At 42.1% G+C, this 19,592-nt stretch overlaps 1 protein-coding gene across 5 annotated transcripts in view; it reads left to right on the forward strand.

Moving 5' to 3' along the window:
• lrp1bb (low density lipoprotein receptor-related protein 1Bb) overlaps window positions 1-19,592 on the forward strand; it is a 263,247-nt gene that overhangs the window by 60,603 nt on the left and 183,052 nt on the right. For 4 of the 5 annotated variants that reach the window (XM_084907632.1, XM_084907630.1, XM_084907631.1 and 1 more), the window contains exon 2: window positions 10,111-10,230. The exons of the other annotated variant lie outside the window; for it this stretch is intronic. In XM_084907632.1, coding sequence (XP_084763758.1) covers window positions 10,111-10,230 — 120 coding nt within the window. The remainder of the gene's footprint in view (window positions 1-10,110; window positions 10,231-19,592) is intronic. 5 annotated transcript variants of the gene reach the window in all.

A 19,592-nucleotide genomic window follows, 5' to 3' on the forward strand; every position in this document is an offset into this window, starting at 1 on the left:
GAATCTGCAGATTATGCAGTACAAATAAAATGTTCACGATTCTCCAACGTTGTCTTCCCAACAGTTTCACTGGATGGCCAGGAAGCGTTCGCGATGTCTTCTCCGGCGCTGATAATTGGCGTCTGTCTTGTGTCAGTGGCGTAAAAGACGGATTTAATGCGACATGACCATCAAACAGCAGTCGCTTTCTAAAACATCAGATATGTATCGGATTCAGGACCACATACGAAAGTGACCCAGATCGGATTTGAAAATATCGGATTTGTGCCGTTCACACTGTCAGACCATGATCGGATATGGGTCGCATAGGGTCAGAAAAAGTCAGATTTGATGCGCTATATGGCTGCGTGGGGTTCACAGAGAGAGACGCACTTTCTCATTCACACCCAAGTAATTTAACATGCATGTCTTTGGCCCTTTGTGGCACAGGAAGAAAGGCCAAAGTCCAGTTGCAGTCTTGTAAAACATGACCTTTTTCAGAGGATTTTTAAAGTAATAAATATTTTTTTAGTAGTAGTGTAAGAAGAAGATGACTTCTTCTCTGTCTATCAGGTGTCTGTTGGAAAAAGTCTGTTGGATAAACTGAAAACAGCAGATGGGACGTCAGTCTTTAAGAAAATCCCTCCGTCAGTCATTTATCTCACATGCTTTGACTGTAAGCAGTGTGCCCACAGCAGGATGAATGCCGTATTTAGACTCGTTCCAGTGTTAGAGGAGAATCAAACTGTAAATATATATATAATCTTAATTCAGTCACTCATTGTTTTATCTTTTCTAACTCTGTAGCTGAAATAAAGAATGCGAACATACTGTTTTTGTGTTGTTTTTTTACGAGGTGATTTTGAATTGAAGTCGAGTGTGGAGTTGTTAAATAACGGCCGTCTCTTTGCACCGTGAGGAGGCCGGGAGAATGTGATCCCTCACCATAACGGCTTCACTCCACTCTGATAAGGCTGTTTAATCTGGAGGCTACACCCAAGGCACCGACATGCCCACAGCCTCGCGGTGGAAACCTTGACTGGCACTTCACCCCTCAGTGATGACAAAAACCCGTCTACTTAAGCAGCTATTACTCCACCTGATTGGTAATCATGACATGGAGTGGGGCATAAATCTCTCACACTGCAGCTGGTTAAGGTAGAGGTCTTTGAAGGAACACAGTGATTAGGTGACCTTGGATGGAGCACAGAAAGGGGGCCAAGCGAGGAGCGGCTTTGGGGGGTTGTACTTTTCTATTATTGGCGGTATAATGACACATTCTCATGCAAATGAAATTCACATACGTAGGTTACAGCCCATTTTTAAGAGCTTGAAACTGTACAGCTCCAAGCTCATCTTCATTTCTTACCCTGCTATTCATCCTCACACACCATCCTCACACACTTACTGATTTAATTTGGACAAACTAAGAAGCAAAAAGTTTTTCTTCTTCTGATAAATTCTCAAGCAGCAGGTTTGCTGCATTGTTTACACAGTAAAAAACAATTAAAGGAAATCTGGCCTCACACTGAGATAATACACCTAACAGCTTAAATCAGCACCTCTTCAACGGTCTTTGGAATTAATTTGCATCTGAAAAAGCCAACAAATCTCTTCCATGTGGAGATGATCTCAATGTATAGTTTAGAACAAGAACATTAGTTTGACAGGTCACCCTGTGGGTAAAGTGGATGCGCTCATTCACAGCTGACACGTCAAATATGAGGTCTGAATTCAGATTCTAGACATGCAGTTTGCAGGTTTTGCTAAGCTGAGCTTCTGAAACAGTGTCTAAAAAGTTTATTGTGCAAATAATGCATTTATTAATCGTAATGTAAACATGTTATTCTAGCAAAATAAGGTTGTTCATGTCAATAAGGCAGTTGTATTTACAGATAGCAATGTGGATTTTTTTTTAATGCCCCGGTTTCTCGACTGGCATCACAGATTTCAACAGTCTGTCAGCTCAGGTGATGAAAATCATCGGATCGTCTCCGAGGTAGAGTCACAGAGTCCTATTTATAAGTTCCTTGCAGTAGAGTGAAGTGCACTCAAAATACTGGAAATGTCTACTATATGTTTCTGATGTTTCTGATGTTTGAATTTAAATTCATATATATGTTTTTGACACATGCATATTGTACCAACAAGCACAGCGAGTCAGACGCTGTCAGTCAGGACAACAAGGCAGCCTGCAGGGTAAACAAGGTGGCTTTTAGCAATGTGAGAGAAGAATCAAAGTGACAGTCACAGCAGTAAAGTTTCTATTTAAACGTGTGTAACAGCAGCGGCGTGCGTCTCCGTGTCGTCAGCGTGGACTTTGATCACGCTTTAAGTTGCCCGACTTTGTCATTAAGCAGCAGAGCTACGCAGGAACTCTGATTCTTGTAACTTTGTGACCACTGCTGCGGTCGCCGCTCATGAAACAAGAGCCAGGGTGACAGAAAACGACATTAATAATCCTTTAAGCTCTTAAATTTCAAAAGATTACTTCTGGCTTTCGTGGGTGCAGTGCCACGCTGATCCATCTGCTAAGCGTTTCCTTTCCACTACTGTTAATTAGCCCAGTCCTCAAGACCCACTTAACTTGCATGTTTTGCGCTGTAGACATCCTGCAGACGGCTGCACATCTGATCCAATTAAGAGCTACACACTCACCTGACACCTCAGTCAGATCAGGTGTGAAGAGCTCGGTTCTCGTTCAAATTGGAGACATTTACTGTAAAATCTTCACAGGCAATTATAAGACATTGCATCTTGTCATAAGAAAGCGCGGCGCCTAACCCGAGTAAAAGCTTTAACATGCTCATCTTAAATAAATCAATCAATAAAATGGGTTTGAGAGAATTTCAGGAAATAAAAGAAATCCCCCAAAATCAAACCAATAAATCCCTGTAACTCAGCATCAGGTGAATTCATTCTGATTGTTGTTGGCGAGACCAGCACAGACCCGTCACAGTCTGATAAATCAGAGCTAGAAATCACCTCGCTCACCTTAGCATTAGCGAGGATTCGGTTGCTTTGACTTCACCTAACTGTTAGCAAATGTTTGTGCAATAAGACAGTAAACTCATCAAAACCCCACAAAGGAAATCAGAATGTTTTGAGAGCTGTTTTAATATGTTGTGAATCTTTTAATAACTGTGATAATATGAACAGTAATGATTGTTATCGGGATTCATTTCCCTTGCGCGCTCTTAATGTTATTGAAGTTGTAACGTATCAGATAACGTGTCAGATATCAACATCATTCATGCCTTGTTCACATAATTCTTGTAATATAGTTATTTCTTCATAAATGCATCCTCGGCGGTGGGATAAAAGGGTAGGAACGCAGCTTAAGATCGCTCTCATGAATCATTCATTGTTTACTGGTGCAGGGATTTGTGCCAAGGAGCAGGAGGCCATTCCACCATTGTCTCCTGAAACTTTTCATACGGTGCTGCCTTTTAATAATTTGTTGACATGCCCCTGCTGTTGTTGCGAAAATAAAAGTGACCTCTCTCTGTAGTGAAGGTCAGGCGGTATCTAATGAAGGCCCCAAAGCCTACAGCATTGATTTCTCGCCCGCTTCATGTCGAGAATGCAGAGCTGCTCAGCATCGCCACGGGGGATGGCCGCGGGTACAATCTGGTGTTTCCTGGAGACAGTTATGTCGTATCTCAGATTCTGTAAACATAATTGCTTATCTGTCTTAGTACATTATTATTTTCTCCCATCTCAAACAAAGCTCTGTCTCGAGCTGGCTTGAGAAAAACAACTTCTGGAGTCGAGAAAAAGAGATTTAGGACAGCGGATCGGACGTGCCCGTAAACGGGCGGGCGTGCGTCCAGGAGTGCTGCGACATTCTGCAATCGCTCATCAGCGAGCAGAGTCACGGCACTCTCTCGTCTTCATATGCTGATCAGATTTGACGCGGATGGCATTTAAGTCTAAATAGCACATGGCGTATGTCACTTCTAGAGATACGCTTGTAATAAAGATTCATTATGCAGGTGCGAGGCGTCATTGAGATGCATCGCACTACTTTGCATCTTTTGGCAGATTAAAGATATGAAGATTAAGGCAGAGACTGCATTATACTGTTGTTATGCTTAATAACCTGCTTGGTTTGGCTCACAGCCCCGCACTCATCCATAATGCATGTGACCTGCAGCCGGCCGGGATGCCAAGTGGACTCTGACGCTGTGGGACGTTTGAGATCGCTGATGTATGTGCGCGTCTGTGGACTCTATAACTCTGCGCACTCTGAGCACGTCAGGCACAAACTTCATGAGACCTTTTCCAGTTGTGACTTCAGCCCACTGCGGATCAAACCCGTGTCAGTGCGTTCACCTTCACCCTGTCACCATTTCATGGCTCGTCCCTCCACAGAGCACTACCTGCTTGTTAAGTGCTGACGTATCGACCTTCTGAGAATACTGTTTCCAGGTCAGAGCCTCGACTGCGTAGGCTCAGGCTCTCTTCTCTTTATAGTCCCCCACTGTTAGTATAGATGAGTCTTTTCTTCCTCAGACAGGCATTCAGTCTTTGGTTATACATGAGATGCAATATTCTTGTGTTCACTGACTCTTCCCCTTTTTAAAATTTCATGATATTTCTGGAGCTATCTGGTAACCAGCCCGACTTTGTTATCCCTCCAAAGATTTGCTATTTTTAAAAAATAAGACAAACAAAACATAAAGCACAGAAATATCTCAGTCTTCATTCAGTATCGCCAACTCCAAATTGATCTCATTTGAGTGTACGTGTTTTGTCTGTTTCTTTTTCCTCGGTGCTGATTTTGCTGTTTGTCGAGAGCAGTTACGCTGATCGCTTTTTTGAAGTTGCGGATATGAAGGCTCATTTGGAAGCAGACGTGGCTCTTATGTCACACAGTCTGTGTGCTGCTGACTGAGAGCCGTCATGATTTGGTGTCACGGTCACTCAGGTCTTTGTACTTATTCCAGATAAGTTTGACCAGACTCTTCCACACGCTCATGTTCGTGCACGCCAGCATATCTGCACGTGTCACTGACATGTTTGCTTCTCTCTGGCTGCTCGATGACCTCGACCACCTTAGATATAGCATGGGCCCATTGCACTACCCTGTCCTGTCCAGAGGGGAGAAGTAACTAATTACATTTACTCAGTTACATTTACTTTTGGGAGTAATTTTACTGGTTCCAATTTCATTGTACTATTGTACTATATATGACTGTGCAATGACAATAGACTATACTTTTACTTTTACTTGAGTAAAATTATTAGGAAGTAACTCTACTACTACTCTTCTGGCTACTTTACTCAGTGTGAGTAAATTCAGTGAATGAACAATTAACACGTTTTAACCAAAGATGGAGACACAGACCTGCAGTTTATGTCAAAGTGAGACTTTTTCTGTCTGCTGAGCCTGTTGGAGAAGTAAAGTAACACCATATATGTCACTGGAAGTACTTTACCCTGTTCTAATATGTGTATATTTGCCTATTACCTACATTATTATTTATAATCATGTTATTTATATGTAGTATTTTTTTTTCTTTTTAGTCTTTCAAATACCAAAATTTGCACTAAACTTTATATTTCTGTCTGATTGTCTCATTTTAAACCTTAAATCAGATGTTATGATCAGTACTCAAGTAGCTTTTTTAACTCTTACTTGAGTAAAACTTGAGGTAGTTCTACTGTTACTCTACCACCTCTGGTCCTGTCACATTCCCACACAGCGTCCTGCTGAATGTAGCACCGAGTAAGTCGGATGAGCTGCGAGCAGCTTATTTAAGAAGCAGCCTCTTGACTAATAAATATTCCCAGATCAGCTTTTTCTGTTTCAGCTGTGCAGCAAAGCTGGCGTTAAATGCACCTTTTGCAGTCACGTGCTGCACTGCTGCTTTTATAACACAGGTTTGGTTGAACAGGCCTCTGGCTTAAGACTTATCCAGTGTACCATATTTTGAACTGTGTGTCTGATGCAACTGAGGGGATTATGAGGTCTTAGCAGTTTGTATTTTACCTCATTGGAGTATAATATTGTTTAGAAAGATTTATAGAGGCCTAAGCTCTTGTGTGCGTCTGAATTTAATGGGAGAGAGCAAACAGGACAGTGGATGCCTTATTGCAACATGCAGGGTGAAGAAATATGTTGTGATGTCTGAGCGCTCATGCTGCAGCATTTCAGGCAGAATAATTGGCTCAACACTCCAGAATTCTTACATACAAAAAAGAAAAGAAAATGATCAATACAGGGTATAGACTACAAAAGACTGCTGGCTGGTCTTGCTTGGGTAGGTTTGCAAACCATCTTCCCTGTCTGCCTGCCTCTTAATAACTCTTTCTTCCTCTGAAAATCTGGCACATTTCAAAGGCTCAATGCCTTTAATGAGCCACAGTGTTGTGCCAGCGCGGCTGCTGGTGTCTGGAATGAAGCTCGGAATAACGTGGCCGTCCGAGTGCCGGGTTGTGTTTCCCACTGCTACGGTAATGCAGCTCGTACGGCTGCGTGCTTCACCTGCAGAAGGTGGAGCTCACCTTTGTAAAATGTCTTCTTGCTCCAATTTTGTTCTCCTGCAATCATCACTCCTGTGATGTGTGTGTGCGTGCATGTGTGTGTGTTACGCCACCAGCTTCTTATGAAAATACAATAATCTTCAGAATAGAAGAGGAACAAAAGAAAAGTGGAGCAGTTACTTTCCTTCAGTCGTGCGTTCGTCCCCCTGTTGTCCCCTAACAGCTGCAGGGACGGAGCAGCCTGTCAAGGCGAGCCTGTTTGGAAAAGCAGAGGGGAAAGATGAATTGACATAAGAGGTCATTTGCTTTGCTCATATTTGGCCCCTTAGCTTTGAAGATGAAGTGGCATGAAAGGAGGTAGAACATCAGTGGGTAACTGGGTTGCTCTGAGGTCCAGGGACAGCTTCTTTCATGGTTTCCATCACTAGCTGAGGAAATGGCCCTCCTGTCACCAGCCCTCTGCTTTTTAGGAGTAATCAATTCCGCTCTGAAGGCATAGGAGACATCCTCTTAGAGACTTCGGCAAAGTGAGCGTGTCCCTGCCAACCTCAATCCCAGCTTATTGATGCTTTACTATTTTATGTAAATAATGTCGTCGCAATACTTAGCTTTTACATAGTGTTTTTCTTTTTCCAGTGCACTGAAGCCAATGAGCTCATACTGTTAAATAATCCTATAAGCAGTTGTGTATAAGATCAAGAATGCATGTAGAGGAAGCTCCCTGTGGAGAAGAAGAGTGGAAGCCCAAATCTGAGAAACTAGTCAGTTAATTGGTTAACTGAGGTCATAAATGGGGGCCTTGGGAGACGCAGCGTGGATGGAAAAAAGGTACAAAATGTCCTGAAGGTGGAACAAAGGATCGCAGTTCTGACCACTAGGCCTAAGAGATGTGTCACAGGAGCAGGGAACAAATGACCTGCTCTACAAACCACCCAGAGTGCAGGTGGGAATAGTAGGGAAGAGGAATAGCACAGGGTAGACCACCAAGAGCTGAGCAGTGCTGGAAGAACTGGGAGAAAGAGGTGTGACGCACCACCAGTACCAAGTGACTGGTGGACCTAAGAGCAGAACACAGCGACTTCCCAGAACAAGAACTAGTCATCCTCACAAAGGCAGACATCCAACAGCTGCAGGATGAAGAGCTGGATCTAACATCTGACATTATCCACAGCTGCTGGCTAAAGAGGCTAACAGCTCTCCATGACTGAGTATGCACGAGTCACTACATGAGCACAGCTCAGAAAGCTAACACCAGAGAGCCAGAGCACCGGCTCCTGGTTGGTAGAGCAGTACAGCAGGACTCTAAGACCAGGCCTCACTGCCTCGTGCATGGATACTGCACCAGACTAAGAGTGTGCTAATAACGTTCATCAGAAGCTCAGTGGGACTGTGGAGGTACAAAATGTCCCGAAGGGTGTTTCCAAAAAGGAAACGTCATAAAAACACTTAAGGTCATGAAAATGATTTTAGATTTAGCAATTCAATGACGCGTCCAAACAGCCAGGTCGCCGCACTCGCCGCTCCCGTGTCAGCGCAGAGCAGGCACACCGTGCCCCCCCTCACCCCGTGTGTTTAGATGCTGCGCCATGACTTACACGCTTTGGGGGGGGGGGGGTGTCTTTGGATATTATTTATATTTGCACCAGTTGTTGTTTTTGTTGTTGAGAATTTTAATTGTAATTTTTGTATTATAGTTTGTCAACAGTACTTGTTTGTTTTAAATTGTTTACTGGTTTGCGTTTTATTTATTTATTTAATTTCAGATTTTTCTAAAAAAAAAAGTAAGTAAGTAAAATGTATTTATATTTAGTGCTTTGCACAGATAAAAATCACGAAGTGCTTTACAACAAAGAAAATGCCAAATGAAAAGAATGTAAATACAACAAATAACAATGTAAAACAGTAAAATACAACATAAAAACAACAAATTAATCAAGAGCTTGCCTGTATAAAAATGGCTTCAGCTGATTTTTAAAAGCATCAGTGGATAATAAAGCATTTTCTATTTAATCATAAACTTTGTCCTAACTATGTCCTGGGTTTTAACTATTTAGTAATAAAAAGGAAACATCATAAAAACACTTAAGGTCATGAAAATGATTTGAGATTCAGCAATTCAATGACAAAAGTATCGATATCGGTGATACTGGTTCGTACTTACTGGTATCGGATCGATACCAGAATAAGCAGTATCGCGCACCACTGCTGCTTTCTTCCCTTAATACACGAAACTGTCATTTAAAAACTACTTTTTGTATTTACATGAGGGTTTTTTTTTACTCTATTTTTAAAATTGTTTGATGATCTGAAAATGTAAGTGAGAAAAAGAAAAGCCAAAGAAACCAGGAAGTGTGTGTAACTGTGGTTCGTCCAAGACTCTAATATGTAATTTGTTTGATGATGTTGAGAGAAGCTCAGTGACACCGGCTTACGTGGAAATTATTTGTGCTGCTGAGAAATATTGAGCTCAGAAGGACAAAATAAAGACGATGTGCTGCCTGGACTTACCTTTTACCTGAATCTTAATTATTATTTTTGTTTAAGGTTTCGAGTGCTTTCATGTGTAATTTTAAAAATGTTCCCCTTTAAAATTTGAGAAAAGGACTTTGCATATATAAAACAAAGGCCTTGATTTAAATAGTAAGATTTGAAATATTGCATCAGAGGGAATACGAGGAGCGGAATGGATGAGATGTTTGACCTTTTCAGATTTGTCCCTGGGTGCCTGCATTTGCCGGAGGGTGCCGGGGGCAGCAGTGCGTTGAATTATCACTCCCACTGTTGAAACGCTCCAGACCTGATCCCCCACTTGCTTCACTCCCACCACTAATGGGTTAGGAACACACTGGGAAAAAGATGGAGCGAGCGAGCAGGGGGGAGTTAGAGCCCGTCTGATTGTCCGTGGGTTAAGCTTCGAAACAAATTGCAGCTTTCGCTCTGTGCTGAGGGGAAGTAACGGCAGGTCATATTGTGGTGTCAAATCTTTAGCGAAAGCTGGTGTCATTCTGCAGTATGATCGAACTGAGTCTGTGACAGCTACCGGCAGGAAACTTGTCAACGCTTTGATAGATGCTCGCTGTACTGAAAGGCTATGATGACTTTTTAGTTGACTGGGCTTTCACTGAACTCCGCACAATACCGAGAAGGCAAAAAGATAAGAACAAACTCGCCGAGTTGTTTTGGAATAGTTTTCCAAGTCACGAAGGACATCGCGTCTTTGTTAGAGCAGAGTAGTTGTCAAAACCACAATGCCTGGGCAGCGCCAGCTTTTTTTCCTGTACAGAAATGTGTGGCCTCCTGTTCTGATAAAGAACTGCGGTCTGCAGACGACATGCCCCTGACTTAAGGACGGCTCTCTGCTGATTGTAAGCGAAGATGTGCATACACTCTATATATTTGATCTGTGTTTCTCTCGACTTCCTGCATTGATGATGATAATTCTGCGTGCAACAACGCCTCTGCACACATGCATTTGCATTGAAAGTGACAGAAGTCACGTCGTCTCCATTCACTCCTGTTGTGTTGACACCCAGCGCGTGTTTTCTGCCGAAACATGCGCTCATGCATGTGTTTGCTCAGTACCATCACCTCATGCTGCATCTCTTCTGTGTCCTTCTCCACCCCTCTGCTCACGCCATCCAGACATCTTGTGCGACGTAGGGGAATTTCACTGTCACAACCACGACACCTGCGTCCCCGAGGACTGGCTTTGTGACGGCGAGCCCGACTGCCCCGATGAGTCCGACGAAACTGATCACGTGTGTAAGTTTCTCATTCCATCCATTTCTTACTGATGCACAAAAACCTGCCATATGAAATTCTGCCATAATTCCTCATTTGATACAAAGTTTCATATTTGCAGACTCATACTAACAGCACACAACATTATCTGTGTTTTACCCAAAAAGGTAACGTTGTTTTTATTTATTTGTTTCCTGTGCTTTCCTCCTTCATGCAGCTTTGGTGATTCTGACGAAACTTATAGAAACAAAAACATAATTTAAACACATGAAAGGAAAAAAATGTAAATATGTGATTTAAATCTACGATTTGAATCCAGGTGAATCCGATTGTGGATGTCTGCTACGGGTTGTGAAAGTATGCATGCAGCATTTACAGTCACATTTGACACTTTGACTCATTTTGATGTGACTGAGATAAACTGAAGTTGACCACAGCTGCTGATCGACTCTGTGCCTCCTTGGATTTCTGCGTGGTTTCTTACTGCAGCTAACAGTCTTGCTAGCTGCATGTGATGTGGCAGCACTGAACACAGGTGTGAGCCTGAGTTTTGCTTTTCTGTGTTAGGCTGTGATAAACTGGTGACGTGTCCACAGTACCTTAATTCTTACCTAATATATCATGCCATTCTCTCAGCACGCAACGGTGGGATAGTTGGAGATATCTTCTGTGGGACCAGTACTTTTTAAATTAACGCGACACATCAACAGAAACGCTCGTCCCCTTTAAATTCAGTTAAATAGTGCATGTAGAAATTCATTTGTCTTGCAGATATGCGAGTGCTTGGAGCACTGCTGTGATTACTCACCGTCTTTAGTGTGTTATTATTACCTCTGTTTACAGAGGTGACAGTCCAATGAACTTATCTGGAATATGATGTTTTTAAGAGCTAATGGAGACGTGTTTGATCTAGTTTAAAACAAAAACATTGCAGCGATCACAAAGCAATTACTTGGTGGGATTATTGCAAGTGCTGCATGCAGACGGATATGAAGAATCAGCTTTTCCCATCCCAGCACAGTCGTGCAAACCTTCATTTATCTTTCACATCTGATTGGTTTATGTATAATCTCTGGGGCATTGTTATTTACAAACATATATTATCTTTAACAAAGAAACGCAGCAGCACGTTCGCAGTACTGTGACATAGATGGGTCTTTGTAAATGATCGCGACCCTGTCACTGTAACGCAGATGAAAAAGGTAGCACAACTAAATTATTAACATTCAGCCCAGGTTCCTCATCAGTGTGAGTTATCGGGCATAATTAGGACTTTATAGTTTTGGCAGTGACATGTGTGCATAAATTGTCCACAGCGCGCAACAATTATTTATGCCCTCGCCTGCAAGAGGTCGTGTATCATGTAGGCTTCTCGTAGCTGCTCTGCTTGTTGCAGAGGAAGATGAAGGACCTGGTTACCTACGTCTAAATTAAATAATTACACTTAGCAGATGTTCACAGCTGTATGCGTGCTCGCTAATGTACAACAGTGCGTACGCAACAGAGATGTGGTCTGCTGAAGAAACTCCCCTGCCTCTGTGCATGCTGAGATAAAGCAACAGACGGGTACAGACGGGACCTCGCAGGATGGATTGTCTTTCTCAAGATAGAAAAAGTAAAAGCAGATAGCATGACATTTACTGCTGTCTCTTTGTTGATAAAGTGGATTGCTGTGGGGTTTTCTGTGCTACATATATAAGTCAACCTTTAATATCTCAAACGCGGCTTATTGCCTTTTTCTAAACACATCACCACCATTATTTCCAAAAACAGTTGTGTAGGAGAGCATGAAGCTTTGATTGCTACAGAAACTATAGACTGTTCCCTTCCCTCACCACATACGTTAGCTCTTTTCGTTCCTTCGCTTGCCTCGTGATTTGAAAGATGCTTTCGTTGTTGATGATGGCTGGCGAGGCCCAGCGAGCCGTGTGTGGTTGGGCTGTGAGTGCAATTGTCTGGAAAATAACCGGGACTGGATGTATACGTCCCTAAAAGGAAGGAAGATCGTGACAGGAGTTGGTGAGTGAACGGTGGGTAAATGAGAGACTCTCCTTCATTACTGAACAAGAGCCTGTAATCATACCTCTGTCGTGATTCAATGCAACATATGATTGGACAAGATGAGGAACAAAATATTTTACATCAACAAAACTGAACAAGCTGCCAGCTAGGGCTGCCACAAACGATTATTTTGATAGTCGACTAATCAGATCACGGATCCACTGGACGTAAAACGTGCAGCTTATTGCACCAGCAGCATCTGCTCTTATAAAACTATCATTAGCTTACAGCGGGAAGTGTTTCAGGTATGTGCTAACTAAAAATAAAGACAAGATGATAGTTTAATAAACCTTTAATGAAATTTGCAGATTGTTTCGGTTTAATAAACTCAGCCGTCTGCTCCTTGCTATCAACTTTACACAGCTACATTCTCGCCTGAAAATATGTTAAAAGTTTATTTTGTGACCCAGAAAGAGCAATAAGAGTAATATTAAAACTAACCAGCTGCCGCCATTGTTGGAAACGGGAATTGGCTGGGCCGCGCTATGAATTCTGGGATAGGTCGGGCCATGAAGGATACTCCCGACCCATCCTTCAAATCTGGGGAAATGAAGGACGCATTTGTCGGCCTCATTTGTCGGAGTCTTTGAATTTGGACAGCCTTCGTCACGTCGCTGTGACGTAATTGGCCTCGAGAGGATGCGGCCTGAATCTAGAAACATGACAGAACTTGTGTCCCAACGGCTGTCGCCTACTGGAATAACTTATACCAGGACCTGGAAAGGGAGAAGATTTGGACCTTACCGTCGAAATTTCTATTAAATAACAAAGTAAAGGAAATATCTTTTAAAGTTATTCATCGTTTTTACCCAACCAGATCTTTTCTTGTACGTTATAAAAAGGACATTGATATTAACTGTACATTTTGTAATTGTGTGAAGGAAGATATTTCTCATTTATTTTGGTCATGCTTATACACGAATCTTTTCTGGCAAGAATTTTGTGTTTTTGTTGTTTCCTTTATCTTTTCTGAGTTCTCTCTTTGTTACGAGAAAATATTGTTTGGTTTCTTTAAGTACCCCATGCACAGGACAAACGAATTTTATTTGATTCATTTATTGATATTATTGGCTAAATTTCATATACATAAGTCGAAATTTTCTAACGCAAAACCATCCTTTCAGTGCTTTTTAAATGAAACCAAACAATATGTTAAAACCATACAACATTCTCAAAATCTAAAAGCTGTCAAAACCATAAACTTATGTTCCCTGTTCAATATCATGTGATTCTTTGATAGACTGTGTCTATTTTGGTTTTTTTTATACGAACCCCCTGACATTGTGTTTGCTATTTTGTATTTGTGTATCTGTATTTTGTGCTTTGTCAATAAAGCATATTCAAAAAAAAAAATAAAAATCTAGAAACAGCTACGATACTGAACACAGCTTCTTCTTCTTCTTCGGGGTTTAACGGCAGCTGGCATCCTTGTACATGCAGTGCTGCCATCTTCTGTTTCAGTCCGTTATTACACTCTTAAATCCTGCTACTTATTCCTGCGTCTTTCAGGATCTGTCAAAGCTTCAAACATTAAATTAGTCGACATAATCGTGTCTACTCGACTAATCGTGGCAGCCCTTCTGCCAACAAGTGTCATGTTTATAAGCTAACCACCAGCACTGAGTAAGGCCCCACTCAGTACCTGCTTCCTCCATTTAATAAGCAAAACAGAACAAAACTGTGTTTTACATTACAATAGATTTTAAACTGAAAACCCAGTGAGCATTGATGAGTTTTACTTCATGTAAAACGGGCACACTGGGCCCCCGCTGGCTGCTCCCAGCAAACGTTTGATAACTTGTGTGATTGGCTGCTCTGCCACCTGTGATCCCTGTGTGACAAAGGCTTAAATATGACAGATACAACATAGTTCCTACACTGTGGCCATGGGCCGAGGCATGTGCTCTAAAAAGACAATCAATTATGTTTTCGGTTCGTGCTGGCACTTTTTGTTTGCTTTACCTTGCAGAAATAAGACCTTGCATATTCATCTAAGGAATTTTGCGCGGCTCATTACAGTGGATTATCCGTTGATAGAATCCGGATTAGATCAGCTTTGCCTTACAAACAAAGACACACGATTGGAAAGTGCTCTGCCTTCTGAAATGACAGCAGAGACTGCAATAACCAAGCTCCGCAATATAGGACGATGTTTACCAAGTTAAAATAAAATCAGAGGATATTTGAAGTTGTGTAGTTTATTTTGGGGGGGGCAGTGAACATTACACAGAGGAATTTGTTATCTTAACACATAAAATAGCTAATATACAACAAAATTCAGTGCCATTGATGGCCTCTTTCCTTCATCCTCTGGCTCAGTGAGGGAGATGTAATCACTGCAACTTCAGAGTCTGTGGGGAGAAGGAAGAGGAAGGTGGCCTTGGATTGCAATACCTAGAGACTAGAAGGAGGCACCAGCTTATCCTATCAGCCGCAGGCCTCACGGGATTGAACAGATGATGACAGTTATTCAGGGAGCTGTGAAAACAGGCTGCTTTCAGGAATGGCTGAAGAATACTGAGCAAAAAAGGCATTTCTCCTAATGTGTAAGTGTGGAAACAAATGTTTTGGTGGTCAGGCCTTTGCTCCGAGGGCAGCGTAGCATCCTGGGTGGGGAAAGGTAACGTGAAAAGATTTAGTATCTGCTCAGAGTCGAATAATCGCATTCCAAGTTTGTGCATCCCAGTTAAAAGGAAGTCAAAATGTCAAGGCAGTCTCAGGACACAGCATCTGCTCTTAGCTGGTATGTGTGATAAAGTGGGACAGTCCTAATTCACTTTCTGCAAATGTATTTTATAAATACTTCAAGTGCTAATGGCTGTCATCGTGCAGCTCTCTCTCAGTCTCTGCATTCGCGGTACACGCTTGCACGCAGCGTCTTAGGACTTTAATCCTCGGTGAATCCTTCAGGAAAGGATTTCATGGACTTGTGGCTGGTCTCAGTAGCGCTGCCACGAGGAGCTTTGTGATTGTGGCGGACGTGCAGACCAGTGAGTCCTGTGATAGAACAGTGACTCCCAGAGGAAAAGACAATAAAAGGGGTCAGTGGCTGACTTCAAAAACATGGTCACAGAATCTGTTTCGTGGCCGTAGCGTGGCTCGACCCAGTCACACCGATGTTGATCTCAGCGTGTCGAGGCAACTGTTCAAAGACGGCTCTCTCGAGGGCTCCTTTCTTATTCCCCTTTAACAACAGGAAGGACACGTCTTACCAAGCCTTCTTCTAAAGCGTTAATCAGAAGCCCACAGAGAGCTTAGAACACAACGTGTGATCAAAAGGGAAAAAGATGAAATAAAATCTGATCCATGATCCAGTACGTGTTAATCTTGTAGTTATATTACTGACTGTAATTTAGTTACTTAGTTCCTGACGTTTGTTTTATCTATGCCTGGGAGTTATGTTTGCAGTACGGTTGTAAAATTGTTACAGACATGAACTGGATGTTCAGATGTGTAATATTCCGAATATTCCCAGACCTCCTGCCAATAAGGATTCGCCTGAACACTTGACGTCTTATGTATCGATTGCACAAGAGGCAAAATTCCATCTTTAGCAACATTCCCACTTTGCTCTACGTCTTTCTAGGAACAAAGCTCAGCCAAACACACAGAACTTTTATTTTACCTACAAGTTATTAGTTCAGACTAAAAATTGGATTTAATTTTTTTATGTATGTATGAATAATGCTTACAGTTACAAAACCTGCACGAGTAAATTCAAAGGTGGAGAATGAGTGGATGGAGTGTTTTGTCTTTGTTTAAATATTTGATCACTAATAAGCGGATCGATGGTCCACAGACGTATAAAGAGACGAGCAGCAGCATTTCCTGGTTGGATGTGTGTTACTGGTGATCAGAGATGGGCTGTAACGCGTTACTCTGATTACTTTTTTTAAGTAACGAGTAAAGTAAGGGATTACTATCGCAAAAACTGTAATTAGATTACCGTTACTTTCCCGTAGGAACGCTGCGTTACTGCATTACCAAAACCGTGATTTTTTTGCGAGAATGTCTCATGACAGTGACGTAAGCGAGTGCGACGTTCGTGACAACAGCTGTGTGCAGATCAACAATGGATCATATATCGAGTGCGGAGAGAGTATGAGCGTGCAGCGTTTAAAGCGTGGAAGTACTGACCTTACTTTGAGTTTGATTCCATAAAAAGGGACAAAAACATTAGTGTCCGTTGTGCGTGGGAAGAAAACTTCTTTTTACAGCGAAAAACCCCCTAAACTTCCGAGCAAGCACCGAGTAGCTACGACGTAATGGGAAACTCACAGAGAAACTCGCGGATTCTTCCACTGACCGCTGCGGCTCACCTGCACCAGAGCAAACCTCCGCCTGCCCCACTCCTGCTTTACAGGTGAAAATAGAGCAACAGGACCGCTAGTCTGTGACTTTATTTATTTTCTGCTGTGTTTTACTTGCATCTATTTGAAAGACTGAGTGTAAACACATAAAATATTTTATTTTATGTGCAGGAATGTGCAGAAAATAGGTTTAAATGTTAAACTAATTTCTTCCAGTCAGAGAATGTTGCAGATAATTTAATGTTTGCTTGATGCATAAAGTTAAAAGAGTAAAACTAATAAAAGAAGTTTTAAAAAGAGACTTTTCCATTTGATTACATTTTGTGATGGATTATGCAGAAAAAATAGAATTGGGCTGACAGATCTATCGCTTTATCACCTATTCAGGTTGTAAATCGTGTTTTTAAAAAGTAACTAAGTAATTAATTACTTTTGAAAATAAGTAATCAGTAAAGTAATGGGATTACTTTTTTGGGGAAGTAATTAGTTACTGATTACTTTTTTCAAGTAACTTGACCAACACTGCTGGTGATGTCAGAGTGGAGGCGGGGTCAGGTGTTAATAAGCGTCACAGGAAAGACCTGCACATCATTTATGCTCCTGAAAGCAGGATTTATTTTTTCATGTACTTTACAGTTTTTTCTGCTGCATAATAGCTGCTTTATTACAACATGGTTATAATGTGTTAAAATTCAGAGAGTGACACGTTTTCATTCTCAGGCTGTAAAATATTTAAACCCTCTTTTTTTCTATTTGTTTCTATTTTCAAAGCCAATTATTTTTAATAGGTGACAGATCTGGACTGTAGACAGTTTTGCAGCATAAACATATTTTACAGTAGAGCCGTGCTGCTGTTCTTTTTGTGCATAATTTGGTTTCCAACATCGTGCCCGATGCCAGACAGTGAGTCGAGTCTGCGTTGGCACCTGGAGATCTGAAGGTCAGCACTGGTTTTCAGCCTTTTCTCTTCTATGTCACGATCACTTTCTTAAATATCGAAGATGAACTCTGCAAAGTCTCGCCTGCACAGCCAGAAGTAAATTGGTGCATAGAGCGACGCACAAAGGCAGGATCAAGGACTGTGTTGACCAAAGACTGAACACTGCAGTCTTTTCTTCCATATGCCTTCCTTTAGAAATACAAACAAATATCATCATTCAGCCAGAACAACACAGCACGGTCAGACACTGTTTGCTGTCTGCTTGTGCGCGCAGTAACACCTGCTCAGGTGAGCAGCTGATTTAACTAAGATGAGCAGCATCGCCTCTGGTGGTATATTTATATTCTGGTTCTAGTTCCACCCGGGGCCAATAAATGAATTGAATCTAAGCTTGAATGAAATAAAAACAACACTTTTAAGCTCATTAACTAATCTGACTGTTTGCACATCTGGATGTGCAGCTGACAAAGCGCCTGTGGAAATGCTGCTTAGATGTGCGGTCTGTCTGCGGCGGCGCTGCAGACGCCGTTCTCGTGCATTCCAGGCTGACTGTCAACAACCTTCAGGGTCTTTGTTATCTGGTTCCGCATTGAAATAAATGTATCACAAATGTGTGTGGGTCCCGTGAGACTTGGCGCCAGTAGGTTGGAGGTTTAGGGGGTAATGTAGCATAGCACCTTGTTATTGAGCTGAAGGACTGGGCCTTTTGCATTATGTAACGTTTATTTTCCTTCCTCTTCATCTCTGCCTCCCTGCTGAGTTATAACACTTGTGTTGACTCATCAGAGAGAGAAAAAAGAAAATTACATATACCATTATTTTAAATGTAGCTGCTTATGTGCTGGAACCAGACCACAGGTTATTAGAAGCTCATTAGTATGTCGTCATCGCAGCATTTCCCCAAAAAACAAAAGTCAGTCGGGCATCACTGTCCTTTGCTATCAGCGTAATGCGCTGCACATACATCTAGCTGGCAGGCACAATAATTTGGCTTTGTTTGTTGTAGCAGGAGGCGCGAGGCTTTGAAATAAGACTTTTAATTTACTATTTCTCTCCCTCTCTGCATTTGGAGCAGAACTTATGTACACTTCCCCAGGCTTGTGCCATCTGTTTCACCAGCAGTCTCAGTAGGCAGGAAACAGACACAACAAATACTGTGCGCGCCTGTGCACTTGGAAAGAGTCGTTCCCACGAAGCCACGATATGCTTTTAAAAGTCTCTGCGATTAAAAATGGCTTTTGTGTCAAAATGAAATCGGCGCATAAAGTCAAAGTCGTCTTCGCTGCCCTCAACGTGCCATGTGCTCACGTTCAGCTCTGCGCTCGCTGCGTTGCCCTTCCTCCTGCCGTTTAACACGTTTCCATATGCTGCAGCATTTGTCTTAAGCAAAACCATTAGCGTGAAATTTTGGTTGCCTGGTGACAATCTCGTACCCACACTATGTCTCACGCTTGTCAGGAGTGAGAGGGAGGAGCACGTCGCTTCTTTGTCTTTGCTCTCACAACCTCCTTCTCAACAGCTAAGCTGCACTGACACATTTCCCCTTTTGTATTCCCTCCTAGTACAAGTGTTGTAAAGGACAGCGTCCCAGCTTGTCACCTGCAAAACCAAAGAAAAGAGCACATTTCATAAACTTGACGTGCTTGCTGTCATGGAACCGCTGTGACATTTAAGTGCTAAAAGCTACATTATCTCCCTGCTGCTGCAGCAGAGAACAAAGCATCAGTGTGATATGAGCTTAAAGTCAAAGTAAACACAGAGGCACATACCTGCCGTGACAGCCAATCAGAACATCATCCCAGTCGTTGTGCTGAGAGTGCTTTATCTCACACTTAGATGGCAGCCAGGACTTCTTTCTGCATCCGGATGAACCCGAGACAATAACCTTCATTTTTTAATTGTGCATAATCTAACAGTGAAATGAACGAGCTAAAACCATCACCGGCATTGTAGTTCAGTGATTACTCAAGGGGAAGCTGGGTTAGTGCCAGAGGATAGTTAGAGCAAATACATGTCCTCCCAACAGCTATGTGTATTATACTTTAACCATGGTCCTCATTAAAGTGTCCTCC

The sequence above is a fragment of the Perissodus microlepis genome, chromosome 16 (assembly GCF_051167445.1).
Source record: "Perissodus microlepis isolate ML-2025 ecotype Zambia chromosome 16, ASM5116744v1, whole genome shotgun sequence".
Taxonomy (NCBI): Eukaryota; Metazoa; Chordata; class Actinopteri; order Cichliformes; family Cichlidae; genus Perissodus; species Perissodus microlepis.